General features: G+C 39.1%; 2 protein-coding genes, 1 long non-coding RNA gene and 1 pseudogene across 3 annotated transcripts in view; 3 read left to right on the top strand and 1 right to left on the bottom strand.

Moving 5' to 3' along the window:
• Positions 1-23,011, top strand: part of spz3 (Spaetzle domain-containing protein 3) — a 279,567-nt gene that overhangs the window by 226,853 nt on the left and 29,703 nt on the right. The window lies entirely within an intron of this gene.
• Positions 389-4,467, bottom strand: LOC147909562 (uncharacterized; annotated as a pseudogene).
• On the top strand, positions 5,424-6,914 carry LOC147909561 (uncharacterized). Its single transcript, XM_087407214.1, has 3 exons — positions 5,424-5,495; positions 5,551-5,734; positions 5,806-6,914. The coding sequence occupies exons 1-3, from the start codon at positions 5,424-5,426 to the stop codon at positions 5,886-5,888; spliced, it is 339 nt and encodes a 112-aa protein (XP_087263340.1). The 3' UTR covers positions 5,889-6,914.
• LOC105153265 (uncharacterized) lies at positions 6,055-6,914 on the top strand. Its single transcript, XR_847084.2, has 2 exons — positions 6,055-6,161; positions 6,339-6,914. It is a non-coding gene; the product is annotated as an uncharacterized LOC105153265 (long non-coding RNA).

The raw sequence follows: 23,011 nt of genomic DNA, 5'->3' as shown, positions 1-23,011 counted from the left end.
TTAAAATACGTCAAAATGCTGCGAATTCTCTGAAATTGCATAGAGAGTGACATCGACGGGTATCGCTTACATTCGTATGAACATCGACGAATGCGAGCGATACTCATCGATATTCAATTTCAGAGTACGCAATTTCAGAGAATTCGCAGCATTTTGACATGTCAGAATATGTGAATTCAATTCTGCGACAATGCCATTAGATTCTGCAACAGTCGCTTCAGAAAGAACAAGTTACAACGCGTTTTGTCGGGTAGTGCACGTCTGTGCGTTATAACTTTTTTATTTATTGGAATTTCAAAAAATGGTATTAGGACAATATTCTCGAAGATTCAAACTGTCGAAAAATGCATAAACAATTTTTTTGAAATCGACAAACGTAGGGGAGACCGGGGTCAGTTGAATATAGAGATAAGTAAAATAATCGAGGTTACATTAAAAACAAAACACGCGAGACATGCGTAAACGTGTCTGAGCACGCAGCAGCGACTGCCTAAGTCTGCTGTAACATCTTGTTGCGAATACATCTATGAAGCCACAATTTTAAAAAATCATTCACCTAATAAATATTTTTATTATTAAAGTTATATTCTTAAAGTTTTTATTTTACTATTGCATATGATTGTCTGAGATATTTGATTTCTACTTAGATAGTGTAATTCTTACTTACTAAAGTCCAATAGATTTTTTTTGTTTATGTATCTCTATTATATTGTTAATGTTTTTAAAAAATTAACGGATGATGGGGATAGTAGATTAACCACAGCATGACTGCAGCACAGTAAAACTGTATGTCTTATTTAGTGATGACTTTTATAATACTTACTCAAAATTTTATTCCTTTAAAGAGATTTTCCTCAGTAGTAAATCTCTTTAAATAATTATAATTACAGTTCCCTCATGTCCAATCTCGAAAACTAGGTTTATTCGACGTGTTTTTGCGAAATGAACAAATTTTGCAAAAAAAAAGTATTGTTTGCTCTGTGAAGCGAATGTTTGTTTAAAATATATTTTTATAAAAGTTTTATTAATAGCCAAAGATGTAGCTTCAAATACATTAATACTTTATTTTAATAATCTTACTCGAATTACCCCAGTCCTGGGATAAGTTGAATCAGATGGAATGCATTAGAAAAATGCATTTTTTTTCATATTAATCATTAGTTTCCCCTTATTATTAAAATATTATTAAGTAATCAAATGTATGTAGTAACTGGTGTAGAATTCATTTTTTTGATAAGTCTCTTAATTTTGTCTGTAAAAATTCGAAATTGAAAAATGAGTCTATTAGCCCCGGTCTTCTTATACGAGTATGTCCCCTTATACCGTTGAAAGAATACCATGGCAAGATGAAATTATATAAGAATAATATACTTTTATATAACTTCTGTCTTGTATTTTACAGTTTTTACATAATATACATTAATATATGTACTTTAAAATGTCAAATATAATTATAAATAAAATGTTTATATATAAAAAAATACTTATATGAATAAACAATGTTCCTGAGAAACACACAGCTATTTAAATATTAAATCTATAATAAGTAGATATTTTTAATTGCGTATATAGTTTTGTGTAAAAATATTTGCATATAACTTAATACTTAATTACTGCAGATAATAAGAATTTATATTTGAATACTTACTACATAATAACTAAATATGATTTAATTGTATTGAATTCTAATTTTTTCTTTGGTAAATAAAAAGCTCAAGTACGCAATATAATATAAGGTAATACAAATAAAATATATAATAAGAAATTAAATATGAAAGATAATAAAATGTTATATATATTAAAACTGAGACAGTACTTTTAGTATCTCATTTTCACAGCCTACGTTGATCAGTTGTCATTTCACGCAATCTTTCTGCGACAAATAATCCTAATGTATGAGCGGAGTCTGTAGATATGGATGAGTTTGATGAATTATTTGGATTTGGATCCTGTTTGCACAAAGTTTTAATAGCAGTAATTGCTTCTGCCATTATTGCACTATTATCATTACACAGTATGTCTGAAAAGTTTCCGGACTGATTTTTTTTTCTTATGACAAGACAATCACCCCATCTAACGGCTATATTAGAAATAGTTCCTAAGAAGCTTCATAGAATAGAAGCAAGAAGCAGAATATGTGTGAGTTATATTAATATCAATTGAATACTTGGTAAGTGAAGACGTGTTTTGATTTATGTGTTAAGCGTGCCGTTCAAGTTTTTACGATGAAGCAACGAGCATGTATCAAGTTTTGTTTCAAATTTGGTTAAACTGCAATGGAACTCATGAAATGATGAAAACAGCATTCGAAGAGGATGCATCGTCACGCACAGTAACATTCGAGTAGTTTAAACATTTTAAGGAAGGCCAGCAGTCACTGGATGACGACGCGAGATGGTCGATGGCTCGAAATGAGGAAACTATGAAAGCTATGTGTTCTTTACTAACCAAGGATCCTCGTCTAACACTTCGTACGATATCTGAACAGTTAAAAATCGGTAAAGACACTGTTTCTACCATTATTCATGGGGATTTGAACGTAGAAGAAAAATTTGTGCGCGTTTTATTTCACATTTTTTAACTCTAGAACAGAAAGAAATGCGTATGAATTGTTGTCGTGACTTTGTTGAACAAGGCAGACAAGGATCCAGATTTCATAAAAATTATTGTTACTGGTAACGAGACATGGTTTTTCATGTATGATCCGTAAATAAAAAGACAGTCGTCTGCATGGGTAGCCTCTAATAAAGTAAGACCAAAAAAGTTCGCCAATAAAAATAAAAAATGAAGACAATGCTCATCATATTTTTTGATTCTGCAGGATTGATTTATCATGAATTTGTACCACCTGGACAAACCGTTAATTCGATATTTTATTTAAAAGTTTTGAAACGCCTTTTGAATCGAATGAGACGTGTCAGACGAGATTTTATCGCTTCTGGGAATTGAACACTCCTTCATGACAACGCGTCAGCGTTTCTGCCTTAATTGTATCACGGTTTTTGAACAAACGTCAGATTATAGTGATAAACCCTCCGTATTCTCCCGATCCCACACCGGCAGATTTCTTTTTGTTCCTCAAAATAAAAATGCTTTTAAAAAAACAGTTTTTTGAGGATATACCAACCATTCAAGCTAATGTAATACGTGAGCTGAAGGTGGTTCCAAAAGAGAATTATTACAATATTTCCAATCATATTATATCTTCGATCTAAAATGTATATTGAAAGAAGAGGAAATTATGAAGAAGCCTAAATAAAAGAAAAGATGAAACCTTAAACCTCTGATGTTTTATAACTTCAGTCCGGGAACTTTTCAGACATACTATGTATGATCAAAGTTAACTTTTTTTTTAGCGTATCCTCGTTTAGTGTATAGCTTATCTTTTAGAAGCAGATGTTGTAAATACAGAGCTTGTTGATACTGTTGACGTAGAAACAGTTTCATTTTTTGCAAAGTTGTAAATAGGAGCAAATATAGGCTGCCAAGAATGAAGTGGAGAAGATGTTGGCTGCTGAATACAAAAAAAAGATTAATATTCTGGAAGTTTGATGACATCAATAAATAGTTTTAATTTATTGCTTACAAAACTTACAGATAATACGGATATACAATATCTGTAGTACTATCGAATGATTTTTCCGTTGGCGTTGATGCAATAAATTTCTACAACAAATTTCGTGAATATAATTTGATATATATTTCAAATAACTTCTACTAATTCCTTATATAAAATTTATTCAAATATTGTCGAAATAATAATAATTTTAATAGTCGTACTTCCATAGAGTTATTATAATAAATGTTTATAACTGAGAGTTCCTCTGTAACGATTTGCTTTTCTTGGTCCTCCTCTGCTCTATGTGGTAGACACTGATTCAATGATTCATTTAAAGTCTGCTCTATCTGTGTATCGTCAAACTTTTCCGAGGAAATAGTGAGATTTGAGGTGGAAGTACTTTGAATTACTGTCTTTTGTAAAAATTTTAAACAATCATACAAATATTACTTAGGGATATAAATATCTGCAGGATCTTTTCCGTTGCGTTTGGACTCCTTTACTCTCTTTAAATTTGACATAAAAGTATCTCTCATACTTTTAAATCTGCTTGCTACAATAGGACCTGTAGAAGAAAATATTTTATTGTAAATGCATTAGTTTATTTGTATACATAACCTTTTCACATTATGCACACTATAATGTGTGCTAGCTATTGACTAGAAATAATTAATAATATAGCTAGAAATAATTTTTCAATCTGTTTTTCTCAACATTAATACACATAAAATATCTATCTGAAAAATGAAGTGCTAAAGAACGAGCCACCTCTTCCCAAACTGCATCTTTCAGATCTACTCTTTTGTAGAGCTCAGAAGTATAATTCCAAAGAGGATAGGTCTACACTCAACTAAATTAATTAATATAAATTCAGTATCTTTTGAAAATATATCAGCTTTTTTCGGCATGATTCATCGATATAAATTTTACATTTTTTCCAAGAAATGTTGTCTTCAATTTTCGTTTCGATACATGATCAACATGGTCACATGACTACAAAGTCACTTTGTGATTGGTTGCGTCTGCGTCTACGATTATGAAAAATAGACAGATGTCTAAATGGTAATCGTGAATCGCAATCGCCAATATTTCTTTTCTGATTGGTCAACAAATAATCGCAGACGCAAACGCGAACGCAATCTCCAATCGCTAGTGTGATACAGGCATAATACAATTATACAATAGATTGATTCCTCTGCTTTTAGCAGCTTCTCGGTTATTCGGGCCGGCTTAAGAAATCTCGGGCTCCGAAATCAGCTCCGTCACCTGTTCCGTTTAGATTTGCCTCTATCTCTAATGGGCAGCGTCCTCTGCTATCCGATATGCCAGGAGCTCCCCCTTCCTCTCTCTCTCTCTCTCTCTCTCTCTCTCTCTCTCTCTCTCTCTCTCTCATTGTTCCTGTAATTGGCGTGCAACAGGACTCTGAACGGCAGCGTTAACATAAAATATACGAAATTATACGACCTGTGTGTGCGGATTTCCGAGTGAGGCTCTCAGCAGGCTCTTGCGTTTCGTCCGTCTCTGCTCAGTAGTTTTTCTTCCGTTAATGGGTGAAATTACAGAATAATTTTCTTTAGTCACCGAGCACGATCAGTTGATAACAACAAATCTAAATGTGAGACGACTAAACAGAAAAAATAAATTTGCAACAAAAGGATCCAAAAAGAAAACAAACAGCCGAATAATTAGTGCACGCTTGCATGTGTGCTTGCGCGCTCGTACTCGGAGACAGTAGGACGCAAGATCCTCGCAGAAATATCGCCAACAGTGACTGATAAAAATTGTCACGTTACAGTATAGTGTGTGAAATTACTGCAGATATTAAATGGCAGGTGATGTTTATATCTTCATATTTTTACAAATAATGGCTCGATCATTAGAAAAAGTTGTTGCAGGACAAGAGATCCTGATTGAAGAAGAGGCCGAGCAACAAGAAGTTGAACGAGAAAGAGCTAACCAGGAAGAAGCCGAGGTAATGGAAACAAACATAGAAGAAGAGTTTTAATAGCAGTGATCATTTAACAAATCTGCTTGCAAGGAAAGTACGCAATGAGAAACTTCTCATAGAGAAAGTACGGAAACGACCACCTCTTTGGAATTTTAAATTGCACATATCCAACCGGAGCGCCCGTGCCAAGGAGAAGTTGTGGGAAGAGATTACTGACAACATGAAAGGTATCATTTTGTAATTGAGATGTGGAAACCATGTCTGTTACAAATGTATTCATCACGTTCTTTATTTTTAGGAGAAATGACTGTAACAGAGATAAAAAAGAAGTGGAAGTCATTATTCGATACGTTCAGGAGACTTCGCAAAGCTCACAAATAGCCAAGTGATTCTACGGTTGCCAAGAAGGTTAGATGTTTCCACTCTGATAGGCTTAGTTTTTTGCATGATATGCAAACACGAATATGTGTAATGTATACGTTATATATAAATGTAATTCATACAGCTATTAAAAGATCAAAATATAATTTTAACCTTTCCTTTCTAGGACGATATTGAACATTACCAACAGTCCAGATATTTCGCTAGACATCACAGAAATATCTGTTGATGATCGCAGTGGCAATATGTCACAAAACAATGAACATAAATCACGTAAAAATATTTCAATTATTTATAAATGTTAATATTGATATTAAAAAATAACAAATTGATATAAAAATAACAAATAACAAAAAATAAACAACAAAAACAAATAGCAAAAAATAATAAATAAAAAAATAACAAATAAAAAAATAATGAATTGATAAAAAAATAACAAATTGATTTCAGAAAGGTTCGACAAGTTCATCGAGCCTGGAATCATTATGGATAGGATGATGGACCTGAATACTCCCATATCGATTGATATAACCGGAGGCCTGCATCATCATCATCATGTGACAATCATTCCAAACTCAATGATGAATACATTGGGTTTGGAATGATTGTCACCTCTAAGCTGCGAGCCCACAGTGCGAATGCAAGTGAGATAGCAATGCTCGCAATATTACAACTTTTGTGTGAAGCAAAAGTGAACGACAAGTAGAAAAATATGAAATTAATGTAACAGTTACTAAGATATTAATAATGTTATCAACATAAAAGTAGGATTATAGTAAGGATTCTAATTGTGGTCGTCTGAGGGTGGCGCGAGGTGCGGGAGGTACTCGTAGGCATGGGGAGTATTCGTAGGCTCAGGAAAGGCGCAGGGAAGGTCCCAGCAATATCGGTGTTTACGTAAAATATGTCGTGGGCCTCCACTATCGCTGCCGCTGCCACCATGCACACTATCTCATATACTTATCACTTTTTTCTCGATGCGTTGCCGTCTTCTCCTATCTTCCTTTTTTCTTTTCACACCCAAAACCATTTGACATGTCACATGTTCTGATGATAATATCATCAATGTAATTTTGATACAATCGTGACGTTGCCAAATAATACGCATATAAAAGTTAAAGATTGTGATGTTGCCAAATAGTGCGCATAATGATATAAAATAAAAAGATCAATTTTAACCTCCAAATTGCGCGCGTTTATTTTCATACTTGTTATTCGTTCTTTTTTCTTACAACGGTTAGATACATATGGCATAAGATAGATCGGATATGAAGTAAAGAAAGTACATATAGTGATGTGAATGAAATATTTTTTATTCACATTGTATTACATTTTTTTTATACATATTAGAAACTAAAGTTAATAGTTCGCAATCCATGAGCTGATGTCCATTGAAGATGTCGCTATCGTGTATAGCGTCTTCGGACGCGGTGTTGAGAATCACTATACTTGACATCGACCATATCGACGAGTCGGATTAATCATTCGAACGTTACATCGATATATCCATCAAACTCAACATACGACGTAGAGTCGTTTCAATGTCATGCGTACGGACGAAGAATCGAGACGTACGAGCGTTCTGCGTACAAACTTTGGTTAGCAGTCCAATTCTTATAAAATTGTCTTTGTATTCGTTTTGAAGCATCTTGTAAATATTCCATTGTCCTTCCACGTTACGAGAGACAGCGACAATTCGTGTCCGTGATAATCTCCCAGGGCGATTTCCACGTAACTCAGTGGACCAACGTTGATTCCAATTTCCAAATACTTGTAGCCCATAGTCGTCAGATTGTTACGTTAGTTCAATAAATGCCTCGCGCGATGATCCATGCTGTGTACGTAATGGTAAAAAAATATTTTTTTTTGTGTATAGAACGGTGAAACTTACGCGTAACAGTCTTTCTTCGTTTCGTATGATGCACTACTCTCTTTGGCGAAGTATATTTTTCAACCGTTTATACAAGTGGGTATCGCAAGACTGATCGTACCCGCGTAAATTGTGACGTATATAGTAATACTTGTGCAATCGAAGAAGGAGCAACCTCTCTTCCTCTACTTCCTTCTAAGAATTGCGAATGTGTCGCGACACGTTTATCGCGTCTTTCTATGTATTTTCTTTGTTCGGAAGTTTATCAATGTTTATACTATATGGCTTATATTTCGATGGCATTGATGACGTTGCCAACATTGATGCTTTTTCCTCAGAAATTCTCAATATCTAGTTTTTTTCTTTGGCGGTGGACTTGGCGGATTTGGACAAAGGACGGTATCATTTTCATTCGATCGACTTTCGACGAATATATACTTTTACTTGGTTCATGATTTAACGTTTGTAACTGAAGATTACGATTGAATGAAAAAAGACTTATACACTACCTATATACATTGTCTATATATATATATATATATATATATATATATATATATATATACTGTCAGATCGGATATATCGCGTTTAACAGAAGCGTCGATGTTTCGTTACATACATACATACGTACATACGTTCATACACACAGGCATACATACATACGAGTACATGTATTACAAAAGAAGGGATAAAAAAATACGTAATAAATATGTTATCATATATTTATTTAAAAATCCTTTTGCAACCACTAGATATATATTTTTAATACATTTTGTAACGCGCAGTTCTTAACATGTCCGCATCGCATAGTATTAATAACATCCAAATTAGTTAAAGATTCCATGTCTTCGTAAACTGCATCCAAGGTCTCGATGTATATGCGTTCTGGCTCATCATCCAGAAGCAATTCTACAGACCCGTTCGTTTTCCACATCCCTTGACGTATATGAAAGCATTATCTTCAAATACAGCCGTCAGGCTCAGATTTCGCCTCGCTGTACGGGATCTCATAGATTTTATATAATGTCGGAGGATGCATTTAAGTGATTTTGCACACGTTTGATTTTGCAACGTTAGTCAATGGATTATACTAAATCACGCTATCGTGTATGATAAGACAATAGGCCGTTGTATTTGTAGACACATTCTCGTTTTATTCAAAATCTAATCGCACGTCCACGATGTCATTCTTGACCGATTCGTTCTGTCGAAAGCAATCGATGATCACGAATTGGCCATTACGTAAAAAAGTTGTAAAGAGATTCGGCTTGAGATACTCGTATCTATAGAAGCTTTTGCAGAAACGCGCGTATATGTCATACAGAATCGCACTGTTTGATCGAAATCCAAATTCAAGTCATCGTACGAATAATCCCGAGTTCAGATAAAATTTCGCATTGGTTAACTTGCATTTGCCGAATCGACTTATATTTTCGGACATGACATTTTTTTCGATCTGTTTGCAGAGTGAATATGATGTAGCGCGGCTTCTCGAGCTGAGTAGCCATCTTGATGGCTCACGAATGCTTGGTTGTGCTCTGCAAGAGCGGAATCTCGTACAGATCCTATGAGCAAAAAAAGCTATGCTCAGATATCCACTCTCCAAAGCGCGCAGCATCGCCAGCTTATTTATCTCAATAATACGTGCGGCATTCGCTACTGTACTTTGAATAATTCGAGCATCGACTCTATCGCCGGATCTCCCGTCAGACAATTATTGTTGTATGCTCGTATTAAAATCAATTCGTGACGAGCGATGATCATCACGCGTTTGTAATCTTCGCAGAATTCCAACAGTACGTAGAGCGGTACACAGAAATTAAAGTATCCGGCGGCAATAGTCTGTGCTTCCCAGCCAGCATTCCGCATAACCACTCTTCTATCGGACGACAGTTACATAGTTTTTGACTAATGCTAATTATGTCCACGTTTCTGTTACGGTCAATCTCCGTTGAGTTCGTATCGAATTTCATCAAATATAAACGTGACGCAATTATTTCTTAATGTCACCCTGTTAGCACCCTCGATCGTTCTGTTCTTCATCGGTTTTCCTTCAAAGTATAGAAAGCTTTCGTATGGCAGTATGTATAGATCCTGTTGCTGTATGAATATTCATATTTCGCTGTACTCGAACGTTGTGTTGGCGAACGGGTTGTATATGTGAGTTTCAATCTTAACGATGCGATTGGATCATTCTTAATATTTAGGATACCAGTCATTTCAAATGTTGCACACCGCGAATCCCAAAGATTGTAAAAATTTCATGTTCGACGCGCTGAGCTTCTTGTTCTTCCTGATATAGCTGGATGAGCGAGTGTTATCGAGCTGTGACGTTACAGATCTTGTAAAAAATGCGTTATCTCTCTGCATTCCGTTCTGTTTAGCATGTCCATTTCACACTCGCGTTACACTGTCGTCGTCGTACGTGTATTCTAACGGTAATTTCTTCTCTTCGAAAATCGAGCAATCGTCCGTTTTTCTAGTCAATGACATGTTAGATCCGTAATGCTCTGTACGATGATAGGCAGGTAAATTCGCCGACCGTTCCGATATTTTATATTCCGACGACACTCTCAGCGAAAATTCATGTATTGTGTGCGCGCTTTTGTCATTGCTGTACGCGCCCGCGGTCACGTTAAACCCTACACAATTAACGTTTATTATGTTGATCGACATGTCCGATTCTTCGCGGTCGCAGTATGTGATTCGACGAAAATTCCAGCAGCGATCCAATGCTGTTGGGCTTGCCAAAATTCATTCTGTAGGTACATCTAATCTCACATCTCATCGTGTTGTAGTTTGTGCAGAGCGTTATCGGGTATTCTTCACCATCGTCATCGATGTCGTTGTTATTGCAATTGTTGTAATTATTGTTGTCGTTTTGTGTCATATCATCAGCATCGGGCACGTCGCAACGCGGACATTTTCGTAAAACCGCGCGTTTCAAAAATTTATTTATATCTTGCATTGCTTACAAATCCTCGGGGATTGTAATTTCCGCGTCGTCTTTGGCGAAATAAAATTTGTTGTTCGATTCGTTCACGTTCGGTATTGTGTGATAAGTCTCAAAAATCGCCAGACCGAGCTCGTAATTGCCGTCACTCAAATCTATGGCGGGAAAGTAGTTCGCTGCGAAGATCATGCTCTTCCCTGTGAGCGTCAGCGTCAGCGACATAACGAAAAAAGCGTTCAACCAATACTAACATTTCACAGCATCGTCGAGCTTTTTAAATTCACGCGTGTCGACCGTTCGTTGAAACCGCATCTGTCCACAAAAGCTCTGATCATACGTTTGATAGGACGAGCGATAGTACTCTATTGTTGTAACACCGTTCTTGAAATACTGCACTAATTCCTTAGGCGGTCGAAGATTGCCGAAACTGTCAAAATACACGACGCGATTGTTCCTCTTCGCGTACGCTACCCAGTGACCGAGTTCCGTCGCATTGTCCAGATACCGCTTTCGTTTCAGCGCACGTCGCTCGTCGGTAATGCGTTACGCATGAAGATACCTTTAAATTACGATACACACATACGTCTTGCAAACTCATCCAATTGCACGTTAGTAATTGCACCAGACGGCATTCTTATCATTTTTTTGACGTTTTTTTTTTCGATGCTACGCCCTGTACGCGTTTGTACGGGCTGAGATACAGTCCGCGTCCATATTTGTACGAAGAGAAAGATACAATCCGCAATCCTGTTCCATCGCGTGATCGACGCTGCAGCTCTTCGAACTTACGCCGCACGACTTTGCTGTCGTTTTTGCCGCGCTGGCTGCCCCGCCGATCAAGGATCCGAGCGCGTCTAACATTGTTAGAAACGGTAATGCGCCACCTTGTTTTGCCATTGAAAGTATCCGCTTTTTCATTGCCTTTTTTTTTTGTCTTCTTTTTCGATTTCATGACTATGCCAATATTAGTCTTAGCATTCATCGCTGCCCAGGCGGCAGCGACGGTCACTCTCTTGCTTAGAGTCGAATCTCTCGCGACGACGCGTTTTAGCATTTTATCGGGGAGTCTTGCCGCATATCTATCGATGAGAATACGCAATGTCATGTTCTCGGCACGCCGTGTCCAGTGGATTTATGCCCGCGTTACCTCTGGCTAATCGTAAGCCGAGTGCCCGGACTGCAAAACTGGTAGCCCGGAATATGTAACTCGAAAAGAAGCGCGCTTATCTCTCGATTCAGCAGACCGCTGCGCGACACCGACATTAGCTACAGTCTTTTAGCTTAGGTACGGGATCATCAATTTGCTGTCACAGTTGATTGTAGTGCTCGTCGCAGCGACGATAAGTTCGTATCTCCGAATCAGCCTTTACGTGTTCCGGAAGCTTGTCCCACACGTGGTATAGTCACCGTATATGCATAAGAGTACAATCTTTGGTATATATTGCAACTGCTCGGAGCTCAAGTCTCGAATATCAGAAAAATGGCACAGCGCGAAATACATTTTACTGCGCGATTCGTTCGCACGTTTTTAAATAGTCGTTCGAGATCGCGTAGCCTTTAAAGCAAGCAGTAAATTCGTGCCGACGATACGCGTCACAAACTATGACGTGAAATCGTGAATGATGGGAGGCAGCGCAGAGAAACGCAAGCACGACGAAATGCTGCCGAATACCATACGCGCGATCATTTGCAACCCGTCGAATTGCAGTAAAACCAACTCTTCTTAAGCTCGAGAGTCAGAAGTATGTGGCGTACGTTTCAAGAATGTGTACGTCCACTCGAAATCGCTGCAATAGCCAAAGTATCGATATCTCGACAATTTGTTGACGTCTATCGACGAAATCGGCTACTTTACGTACTCCAATAGCGATTTATTCCACGAGCGAAGCATGCCCAATTCTGTTTTTATCTTTGATGATGTGGCATACAATAAGCAGAATGTGAGAGTACTACAAATAGGTTGCCACGCGAACGTCGATTGCTTCTATCTCTGCTAGACGTACGCGAGGATACCTAAACATGTGATATGTGACAACGCGTACCTTCTGATCCTGTTCAAATAGAACGGTATCTTGAAACACGTTTACAATGATCACATGAATATCGATTTGTCGTACAACGAATTTTGTTTGTTATGTTGCGACTGTTGGAAAAAAATATCGATTTCTAGTGAGACAAGGACAGTGCGTTTAAAGACGGGAGATACAGAAATGGATTTAACAAAGTTCGCGATACCGTCATATGGTCAGTCGTTGTCGATACTTTGCCAGAGACGAATATATGCTGATATGCGTGAGTATGAAAAAATCGCGAAGGAGATCGAGAAAACGAACGAGTCAATCACGAGCAAGAAACATTACGCTCTGAAGACCGATAGAATCGAGGAGGATATGGCGTTGAACAGGCATTTTAAGCCTATTATCAAACCACTGCGACAGACCGTTGACAGTCTTTGCGTGCGCGCGACAAAAAGACAGTCGCACGACAATGACGCAGTTTCTGCTCCCAAGCGTGAGAGGAAGGAGGAGGAGGAGGAGAAGGGAGAGGAAGCGATCGAAACATTCGAGATGTTCCGCGACTCTGTTTAAATCCGATGATCGTGTATAGCCGATAATCTCCATTTCGCGTACGACGATCGTACTGACGATAGAATTATAGGAGAACGGTTTTAAAACGACGGACGATTCGCTAGCAACGAAGGTTCAAAATTGCAAACATCGGAAGGTCGAGAGGTGTTGCAAGCTGGCGGGCCCGCTAAGTCAAAAGTACGTCGAGGCTGTCCTGAGGGGAGCGCGAGATAAATAGAATAGCGGTATAGATTATATGTACAGCGTTTACCTACACATGGATGGACTGATGTCGTCTTCTGACAATAAACATTTCGATTTGGATAATATAATTATCGATGACGTATGCTATTAAACCCGGTCTTTACGAGTTAATTTTTAAAAGAATTCCCGACAATTTCCTCTACACGGAAAATGATATATAACAAGTAAAAGAACATTCTGCTGGCGACGAACGCGTACAAACACAAGCAACATTCGCAGAATTAATTATTGAGCAACATGGAATACAAGTACGTAATCGCGCGGTTGTCGATCTCACACTCAAGAAACAGAAGAAGAAATCTGGAAAGAGATTATCTCACGCAATGACACTGAATGACAATGCGATTGATTACTTGCACCGGGATCCCAACGTGCTGATGGATCATGTCCACGATTGCTCGACGCTTCGCACCGAGCAGTCAACAACGCTCACGACAACAAAATGCTGAAGATCATCAAGAAACTTCGTGAAGCTGGTCTTATTATAAATTAAATCGCGTTTCGACAAAACGGGTCAGTTGAGTGGCATCAGCGAGAAACAATACATTAATTTTTTTAGTACTCTGTGTATTATCGCGTCGAATTGTGAAAAAGAGATCCGACAAAAAAAGAAAAGTTAACGCCGAGAGACATGAGCTCGTCGTGGAATTGCACGCTCCGGCGAAGAGAAATTTTTCGCGAAGATACATCAGTCCGGGGATACGAATATCTATGGCAAGCTGATATTGCGCCTGTACTCGAGCTTCATCAAAGGCCACTACTACATTCTCACCGTCATTGATGTGTTGAGCAAGTACGCCTGGGCTGTATTGCTTAAGAGTAAAGGCAGAAGCGAGACGGTTGACGCTATCGTTGAGATAATTCGAAAGAGCGGAAGATGTCCGAAAAATTTAAAAAATTTACAAACGGATATGGGGAAGGAATTTTACAACACCGATATACAAAAAATTTTGAAAAAACATGACATTAATCACTATTCCACGTATTCGTTGAAAGTGTCAGTAGTCGAGCGGTTTAATCGCATGCTCAAAAACGATATGTGGATGATGTTTATACTCAACGGCAATTATAAATGGGTCGACGAGCTGCCGTGTCTCGTATCAGATTACAATGCGCAAGCATCGGCAAGCAACCTATCGACGTAACTCTCGCGATCTCCGAAAGACTTTTGAGTACGATGTACAGCGCGATAAGGATCGCTGGTCCGGTAAAATGCAAAAGTGGGTGATTTAGTACATGTAAGCAAGTACAAGATTTTTGAGAAGGCTTACACGCCAAATTGGACCACCGAGGTATTTACTCGGTAAAGTGCAGCGTATCAATACTGTAACCTGTCTACTCAAAGAGTATCGCGGAAAATGATCGCTGGAGCGTCCTACGTACACGAGTTGCATCGCGCTACTCATCAAGATGTATATTTTGTGGAGAAAATACTGCGCAGGAAAGGCGACAAGATGTACGTCAAGTGATTGGAATTCGAAGAATCGCACATTTCATGGATACATGAAAACAATATCATTTGATACAATTTTGATTCGTGTATTTTTTACACATATAAAAAATATATATCAATATAATTATATAAACGTATATTTTTATATCTCCCCATCTTCGTTTGGAGTATTCAAAATATATAATTATTTTTAACAACAACATATGTATAGAGATAGAATACATAAATATTAATACATAACAGAAGCGCGTATATAAATGTAAAAACATACGATACGTATTATGTGAAAGTACAATGATAGTAATAAGTAATAAATAATTAGTAATAAAAAACACATAAAGTGTAAAATACAATAATTGTAATACATAATGATAGTAATAAGTAATAAGTAATAAGCAATAAAAAACACATAAAGTGTAAAATACAATAATTGTAATACATAATTGCAACATATACTATGTATAAAACATACGATACATATGGTATATTAATAACTTTACCGAGTAAATACCTCGGTGGTCCAATTTGGCGTGTAAGCCTTCTCAAAAATCTTGTACTTGCTTACATGTACTAAATCGCCCACTTTTGCATTTTACCGGACCAGCGATCCTTATCGCGCTGTACATCGTACTCAAAAGTCTTTCGGAGATCGCGAGAGTTACGTCGATAGGTTGCTTGCCGATGCTTGCGCATTGTAATCTGATACGAGACACCGTTGTTCTTGTTCTTCATCAAGCCGGATACATTTTTATTCGCGAGAGACATATCGTACATGTTGTTCGCTGGATAATCGCTCGTATCGAATCTAGCGATATTATGTCTTATAGTCTCGTGAGCATCGTCGCATTCTATATAGTAAATAAAACTGTCCGGTGTATTTGACATAATCTTGCACTTGTCGCGATATATCGGTGACATGTACTCGTGGTGTAATTCGTAACAATAACAAGCAGACTTTTGATATGTTGAGTGTACACTACTTATGTAAATCGGCTTGTTGAACTTCACCTCGAGTTTGCGCACCTCGACGTAACGCTGTTTATCATACATCGTCGCTAGAAGTTTATTTTCGCGGCTTATCGCGCGTTGGGCAGAAAAGTAAGTTAGTGTGTCGGTTGTGCAGATGCTGCGGATACTCGAGATAGACTTCGAGAATATAACTGGTATGCAAATCTGGAACGATCGCGCTTGCGTCAAAGTTCGCAGCATCTTCGACCCACTGAAATTAGGCAGTGATTGACACATCGTCCATCCGTACAAATTATTCACGTTGTAGTACATAAGTACGACGATGATTTCGATGGGTCGTACGCATGCATGTTTTTTATTATTAGTCTCCGCGTATCTGTGGAAACATTGACTGAGGTTACCACGTATATCGCGCTCGATAAACATATCCATATCAATGTCAATGAGCAACTCAAATCTTACGAGCGTAAGTTTTAGCATGGCGTTCCACTTGAAACCAAACAAGATGTAGTAATGCGCGGGATCAAAACCATAACTCGCTACACAATTTTCGCGGAAATGTTCTCGAAAATGTCGGCTAATAACAAGATATCAGTTTTCAAGTACAGATTACTCGCCGAGCATTTGAATAGAAAATCACTGCCAGATGTTCATGGCGTGAGCGTGATCGCTCTCGAATACGGTATCGCCCGTCAATGAACTGAAAAATAATTCGCGCAGTAGTAAGTGCGTGTCCTGCAATTTTTTAATACAATCAATGTACTCATACGGAAAGACGGCTTTTCTTGTGAGAAGATCGAAATCCTCCGCGCTGAGCTTGCAAAATTCGGAACGTACAATTTTTATCTTTATCAAAATATGGCGGCAATTTATCGAGGCTTGTACTTAGAAATTTGAAAGAATCATTAAAACTTAATTTTACGCATTTTTCGCGAGTTTGCTCGTTCGGCGGTATCTTTAACATGTTTAGTGAAATGTATTTTTCTTTCGTTATAGGAAGTAGATCTACATTTCCATCGTACGCAGTAACAATTTCTTTCATTATAAAATGTGAGTCGTAACCCAATAAATTATGAAATATGATCGGAATATAGAACGAATTTTTGTAATTTAAGTTACAGTTTGAATGCGCTGGACCGCGATATTTATCGGTGAGATGGTGTACCCGCATGTCGTTCTGTATGAACCGCGTTTCTCGCAAATGTGAACGCGTCACGCTACGGTACGCTTCGCATTGTTCTTTTGACAACGTTTCCATTAGCACGTTGGCGGATACGATATTTTTCACGCGATGCACCAAATCTTGGAGTTGTCGCGCGAAACACGCTATACAACCATCATTGCGACGAAACTAATACGACAGTAATGTGTCATCGTATGAACATCGCATGTAGTAGCCTATACTAAACGCTTCATGCTGCTGATACGATGACGCGTCTTCCTTGTCGCGTTCCGTCTTGCGTAGAACGCACTCTAAGTCGACGTAGACGATGAATGGGACGCGCTCTTATTACAATGGTTATTGAATTCAAGCCACTTGTCCTCGCTAGGTAACCGGACCGCGCAATTGTTTATTTTGCCACAGTCCACAGTCTGCGACTGTAACTTTTCGCTCGACTCAAGATAATGCAGACACTTAAAAAAACATAAACTATGATTATTATTAGAAAGAAGGAAAATTATAATTTTTTTCTTATACTTATCGATTGCCGAAAAATTTCTTGTTTTTGTTCCTAGTATTTTGCGATCTCACGAGACGTGACAGATTTTTGATACACGCAAAATAGCCGACACCGTCGTTGCGTGAATCTTGCAGATATGACACGTTGACGTGCTTGTCCCTCTTATCTTTGATAAGCCACAAAGGAAGGATCTGTCCATTTTCAATGTCACATGTTGCATTGATTGACATCATATTCAAATGTTCAAATCTGAAAATGTCTTTTAAATTCATCAAAAACTCAATATACGTGAGATTTAATACTGTCGTGTAATGCGGATACGAATATTCAGCATTTCTTTCTGCGGGGTACAGAACGGCGACTGGGCAAAACACGCATTGTCCTTGGATTTCACACTAATCACCGCCCTTTTCAGCATAATTTCCCGTGGCATTTCGATATGGCATCCCGCACGTATGGGATTTAGTTTATTCACGTTAACAATCAAGTTGATGATTCGCAACAGTGCTCACCCGCTGTCGCGTTCCGGGCACTTTTCAAGTGACGCCAATATGGGTTCGATGACATGTCGTTCATATCACTCACACATATCAGTGAATCGATATATTTCAATGTTCTTTATATTTATGCATTTATTGGTATGTTTGTCATTTATTGCGAATTCGCCGTTGAACGCGGTATTTACTTTTACACTACCGTCTTTCTACAGCATCTCGCACTCGCTTAAGCACTACATTGCCAGCGTCTTCTAAAAGTCGTCGCGGCTCGAGATAGTCCGCGTTGACCACCGCACCGGCATTAGAACACGGTTCTTGAATGCGGCGGCGATCTCTTGCCAGACAAGAGTTGAGTTGGCTTATTTAAAAGGACACCAGGATCACATCTATGAAAAACGATCCCCTCCTCGTTTCGAAGATGGATCCTTGATGGACTTCGTTTATTACCTTAAGGCCAAACGCGTGAATGAGGATTTTGAACTTCCTTCCTTTCTCGTTAGTCTCATAGGAACTCCAGAGCGACGATCGCGTGTTGGCATCTACCGCCACTATGAGTCTCTCAGGGAATGAAGCACCTTCTCGAGGTGCTTGAGGTGGCTCTCGATTTCATCGCTGTACTGAAAGTGACATGACATATATTGATAGGCCAGGAGTCTGCACTTTCGCGCACACACACACAGTGGGTCGTGCTAAGCTGCGAGACAAATATCTGCAATCGGAGATTGCTGACCGCTACCAATACCCATGGGCGTTCCGAACGCATTCAGCAACTTTCATTCCCGTTCCTAGCCCATAAAAGGTGTGGTTCTTGCCTTGCTTTCTGACATATAGTTCCTGTAATAACAGGATGTCAAGTTGCTTTTCGGCGACGAGCTGAACGCACCTCACTTGTTATCACAGCTGACCGCTCCGTATTTTAACTCCTACTGACTTGGAACTGGAGGATGATGTCGCTTGAGTGCCTTGTCTTTGCGATCCGTATCTTTGCGTATCGCATCTTTGCGTATCACATCTTTGTAGGACTTCACGATGGTACCTTTTGTTTGTTTTTGCCTCTTGCCCTTTTCGTTGTGCATATTGCTTCACCAGATTATCACATCCAGGGCTATTTTGACAGTGCGAAATTTGCTCACTGTCTTTATTGACTCTTTTCGAGCGTCACATCTCTCTAGGATTATCCTGACACTTCGACCGTTTGCTAATTTTTTGCTAATTTTAGTTATTTTCCCAGCTTTGGTGTTCAAATTTTTCCTTACTTTGATATTTTTGACTTCCATATGATTATTATTTTTCTTGGTAGAGAGAAGAAGTCGAATAGCATACCCACCTATACGCCACTAAGTCTGACTATTCCAGGGGGGCGACAAGTACACTGGAGGCATTATTTGAGACTATTCGATTTACGTTCCGCAGCCATGCAGATCCTAAGCACGACTTCCTACACCTTGGCCTTTGAACGAGCGCCATTATTTGGAAACGCTTATTAAGCATTCATCCATCGATGTTTGATCCATCGATGTTTGTGAGCTGAAAAATACGAGGGCAAGTCAACAAGTTCTTGGAAAATTTGTCAGAGGGCACTCGCAGTGTCATGTCACATTACTTTTTGACAAGTAGCATCTTTCAGCTGATTACTGTCAAATTTTGAGCGGAATTCGTCGCGTGGTTTCATTTCTGTAGACGATTAAAGCAAACAACTTTTATATTTTTTGCAAAATGAAAAAAAACGAGTTTCGTGCAGTGATCAAATATCTACATATGAAAGGTTTAACGCCGAAAGAAATCAAAGTCGAGTTGGATAACGTTCATAACACATCTGTACCAGCGTTTGCGACTGTATACAATTGGATGAATGAATTTAAACATGGTTGTACATCCACGTGATGCACTTCGTTCGGGACGTTCAATTGAGGACGCTGCTACGCCAGAAATCATCGATAAAGTCCACGATATTGTTTTGACTGATCGACGAGTGAAAGTGCGCGAACTTGTTGAGGCCACAGGCATATCACATGGCATAATGATTTCAATTTTGCACAAACAATTGGGTATAAAAAAACTATCGACAAGATGGGTGCCGCGTTTGCTCACTGTGGACCATAAGCGCGACCGTGTGACGATTTCAAAATAATGTTTGGAGATGTTTCAACGTCAGATGAATTTCTGCGTCGATTCATTACTGTGGACGAAACATGGATCCATTACTTCACATACGAAACGAAGGAACAGTCAAAACAATGGACTTCACCGAGTGAATCAGCTTCGAAGAAGGCGAAGACCGTGAAGTCGACCGGAAAGGTGATGACCACAGTTTTTTGGGATGCACACGGCATATAATTCATATCGATTACCTTCCGTCGAAGCAAACGATCAATGGCGATTACTACGCAATCTTATTGGACCGTTTCAACAACATTTTAAAGAAAAAACTTCCATTTGGCGAAGAGGAAAGTGCTCATCCATCAAGACAATGCACGGGTTCACACGTGTCCAGCACCGATGGCCAAATTCAACGAATTCCGCTACGAATTCCCCATCCAACATATTCGCTAGATTTAGCTCCCTGCGATTATTTCCTGTTTCCAAACCTGAAGGAGAAATGGAAATCGGAGAAAAGAGATTCACCACCAGAGAGCAGCTCATAGCCGAAACAGAGGCTTATTTTGAAGGGTTGGACAAATCATATTACAAATCATATTCGGACGGCTTGAAAAAGTTGGAGAATTGTTGGATCAAGTGTGTCAAGCTGAAAAGAAACTATGTTGAGAAATAAAAATGAATCGATAAAAAAAAATGTGTTTTACTATGTTTTTCTAAAAACTTATTGACTTGCCCTCGTATAAATAATTCGTGCGTTAGGCACCCTGGTTCCGCCAAGGCCCGAAATCAATTCCAGTCGTGTCGGTTCCAGAGGGATTCATCACCTATGGCTATCACCCTCCTCTCCGAGGAAAGGAGGCCAGCGACAGCAGGGTTGAAACACGACCACGCCACAATAGTTGTGGTCGCCACATAGGACCCATTTGGTCATTACGATACCGACTCATGGCTATGCTGTGTTAGAATGCCTCCTCAGAGGGAGCCGTCCTCGATCCCAATACCAAAAGTTTTCAGCGGAGGGATCAAGACGCCAAGAGAGTCAGCAGTCCTAGGATGTCCTGTCAAATTATGTCAATTCTATGTTCGCCACGTAAGAGACCCATTTGGCCTTTCCGGCACCAACTCATGGCTATGCTGTGTCAGTATAGCTTCCTTAGGAGGAGCCAACCCTGACCCCAGTGTCAAAGAATTCTCAACGAAGGAATCAAGGCGCTAAGGGGGACCAACAGTCCCAGGATCCCTTCCGTCAATTCCATGTTCGCTGCCAGTATTCAGCCGTCCTGAGACGTTTCCGGCAGTATTAACTCGGAGGTAACTGTGTGATGAGAGGCTGTGTATTGCGCATTAATCGTCCTGCTATGAGCCTTGCGAGAGAGTCATAGCCACTCCCTCTTTCGCCGGGACAGAATTACGGGAAAGGGCATCTGCATTCGTGTTTGTTTTCCCTGTTTTGTATACCACCTTGTACTCTGTCAACTTCAACCATCATCACACAAGTAGACATAGGGTCTCTGACGGAGTGTAACCAGACAAGCGGTTTATGATTGGTGACTAGTTAAAATTTGCGTCCATAAAGGTACGGCCTAAAGTAATTAACGCAGTTAGCGAGCTTAAAGTAATTAACGACTATAGCGACTACAGCAATTTTTTCATCGTCGAATAATTCTGCTCGGCGATATTGAGTAACTTCGACACATAAGATATCGATAAGTTCTTGCCTATCGGTCCTGACTAATATGCCTCCTACCGTTATTTTAGAGACGTCGGTGGTTACCACAAAGAGCTCAGTGAAATGCGAATACTGCAGTAGTGGCTGAGAGCACAACGCCGTGCGCAGTTGGTTAAAAGCGCTTGCCTGCTCGCTCGACCAGAGAAATGCTGAGTCCTTTTTCAGGAGATTAGTGAATGGTTAAGCTACCTTTAAAAATTCGGTATAAATCGACGGTTGTATCCCGTCGGTCCTAAGAATTGCTTTATATTTTTTGCGTTCGCGGGTGGTGAAAAGTTTTCCACTTTCTTCGGGTCGGATCGGATCTCGTCATTTCTAATAATATAACCGAGATAGTTAACCTCCTTACAAAGAAATCGCACTTGTCCGGTTGTAACTTTAATTTTACGTCACGTAATCGCGCGGCCAACTTACTAAAACTTACCAACTTACTAAACTTAATTTTGTGTTCACGGAAGGAATTCACGTAGAGCACGATGTCGTTCAAGTATGTAAAGAGTTCTGTGCCTTGGAGTCCAGTTAACATGAGGTCCATAAGACGTTGGAAGGTAGCAGGCATGTTCTTAAGGCCAAACAGTATTTGCTTAAATTTGTAGAGAATGTTGAGAATGCGTGACGTTCGTCTATTTTTATTTGATGGAAACGGAACGCAAGGTCGAACACATTGAAGTATTCCACGCTACCTAGTTGAACTAGAATTTCTACACATTGGGAAGGAGATAGGCGTTCTCTATCGTTTTTTCATTTACTGCGCAGTAATCTACCACCATTCGCCAACGTCTGTTACCTTTTGAATCAACCTTCGGCACGATCCACAGGGAGAAGTTGTAAGGCAAAACTGATGGTTTTATTACATCGTTGTCTAGTAATTGTTGCACTTCTTACTAATTTCCTCCTTGTGAATTGATGGGAATCTGTATTGTTTTACATGCACCAGCTGTTCGTCAATAATAGCTATGGAGTGTTTCACTACCGGAATACATTCCGGTGGTATATTATAGGTGGGCAAATGGAATATATCGCTATACTTAGAGACTAG

Source organism: Acromyrmex echinatior, chromosome 6, assembly GCF_024713525.1.
Source record: "Acromyrmex echinatior isolate Ae372 chromosome 6, ASM2471352v2, whole genome shotgun sequence".
In the NCBI taxonomy this organism is placed as follows: domain Eukaryota; kingdom Metazoa; phylum Arthropoda; class Insecta; order Hymenoptera; family Formicidae; genus Acromyrmex; species Acromyrmex echinatior.
Note: the sequence above shows the minus strand (reverse complement) of the source record. Positions and strands in the feature narration are given on the sequence as shown.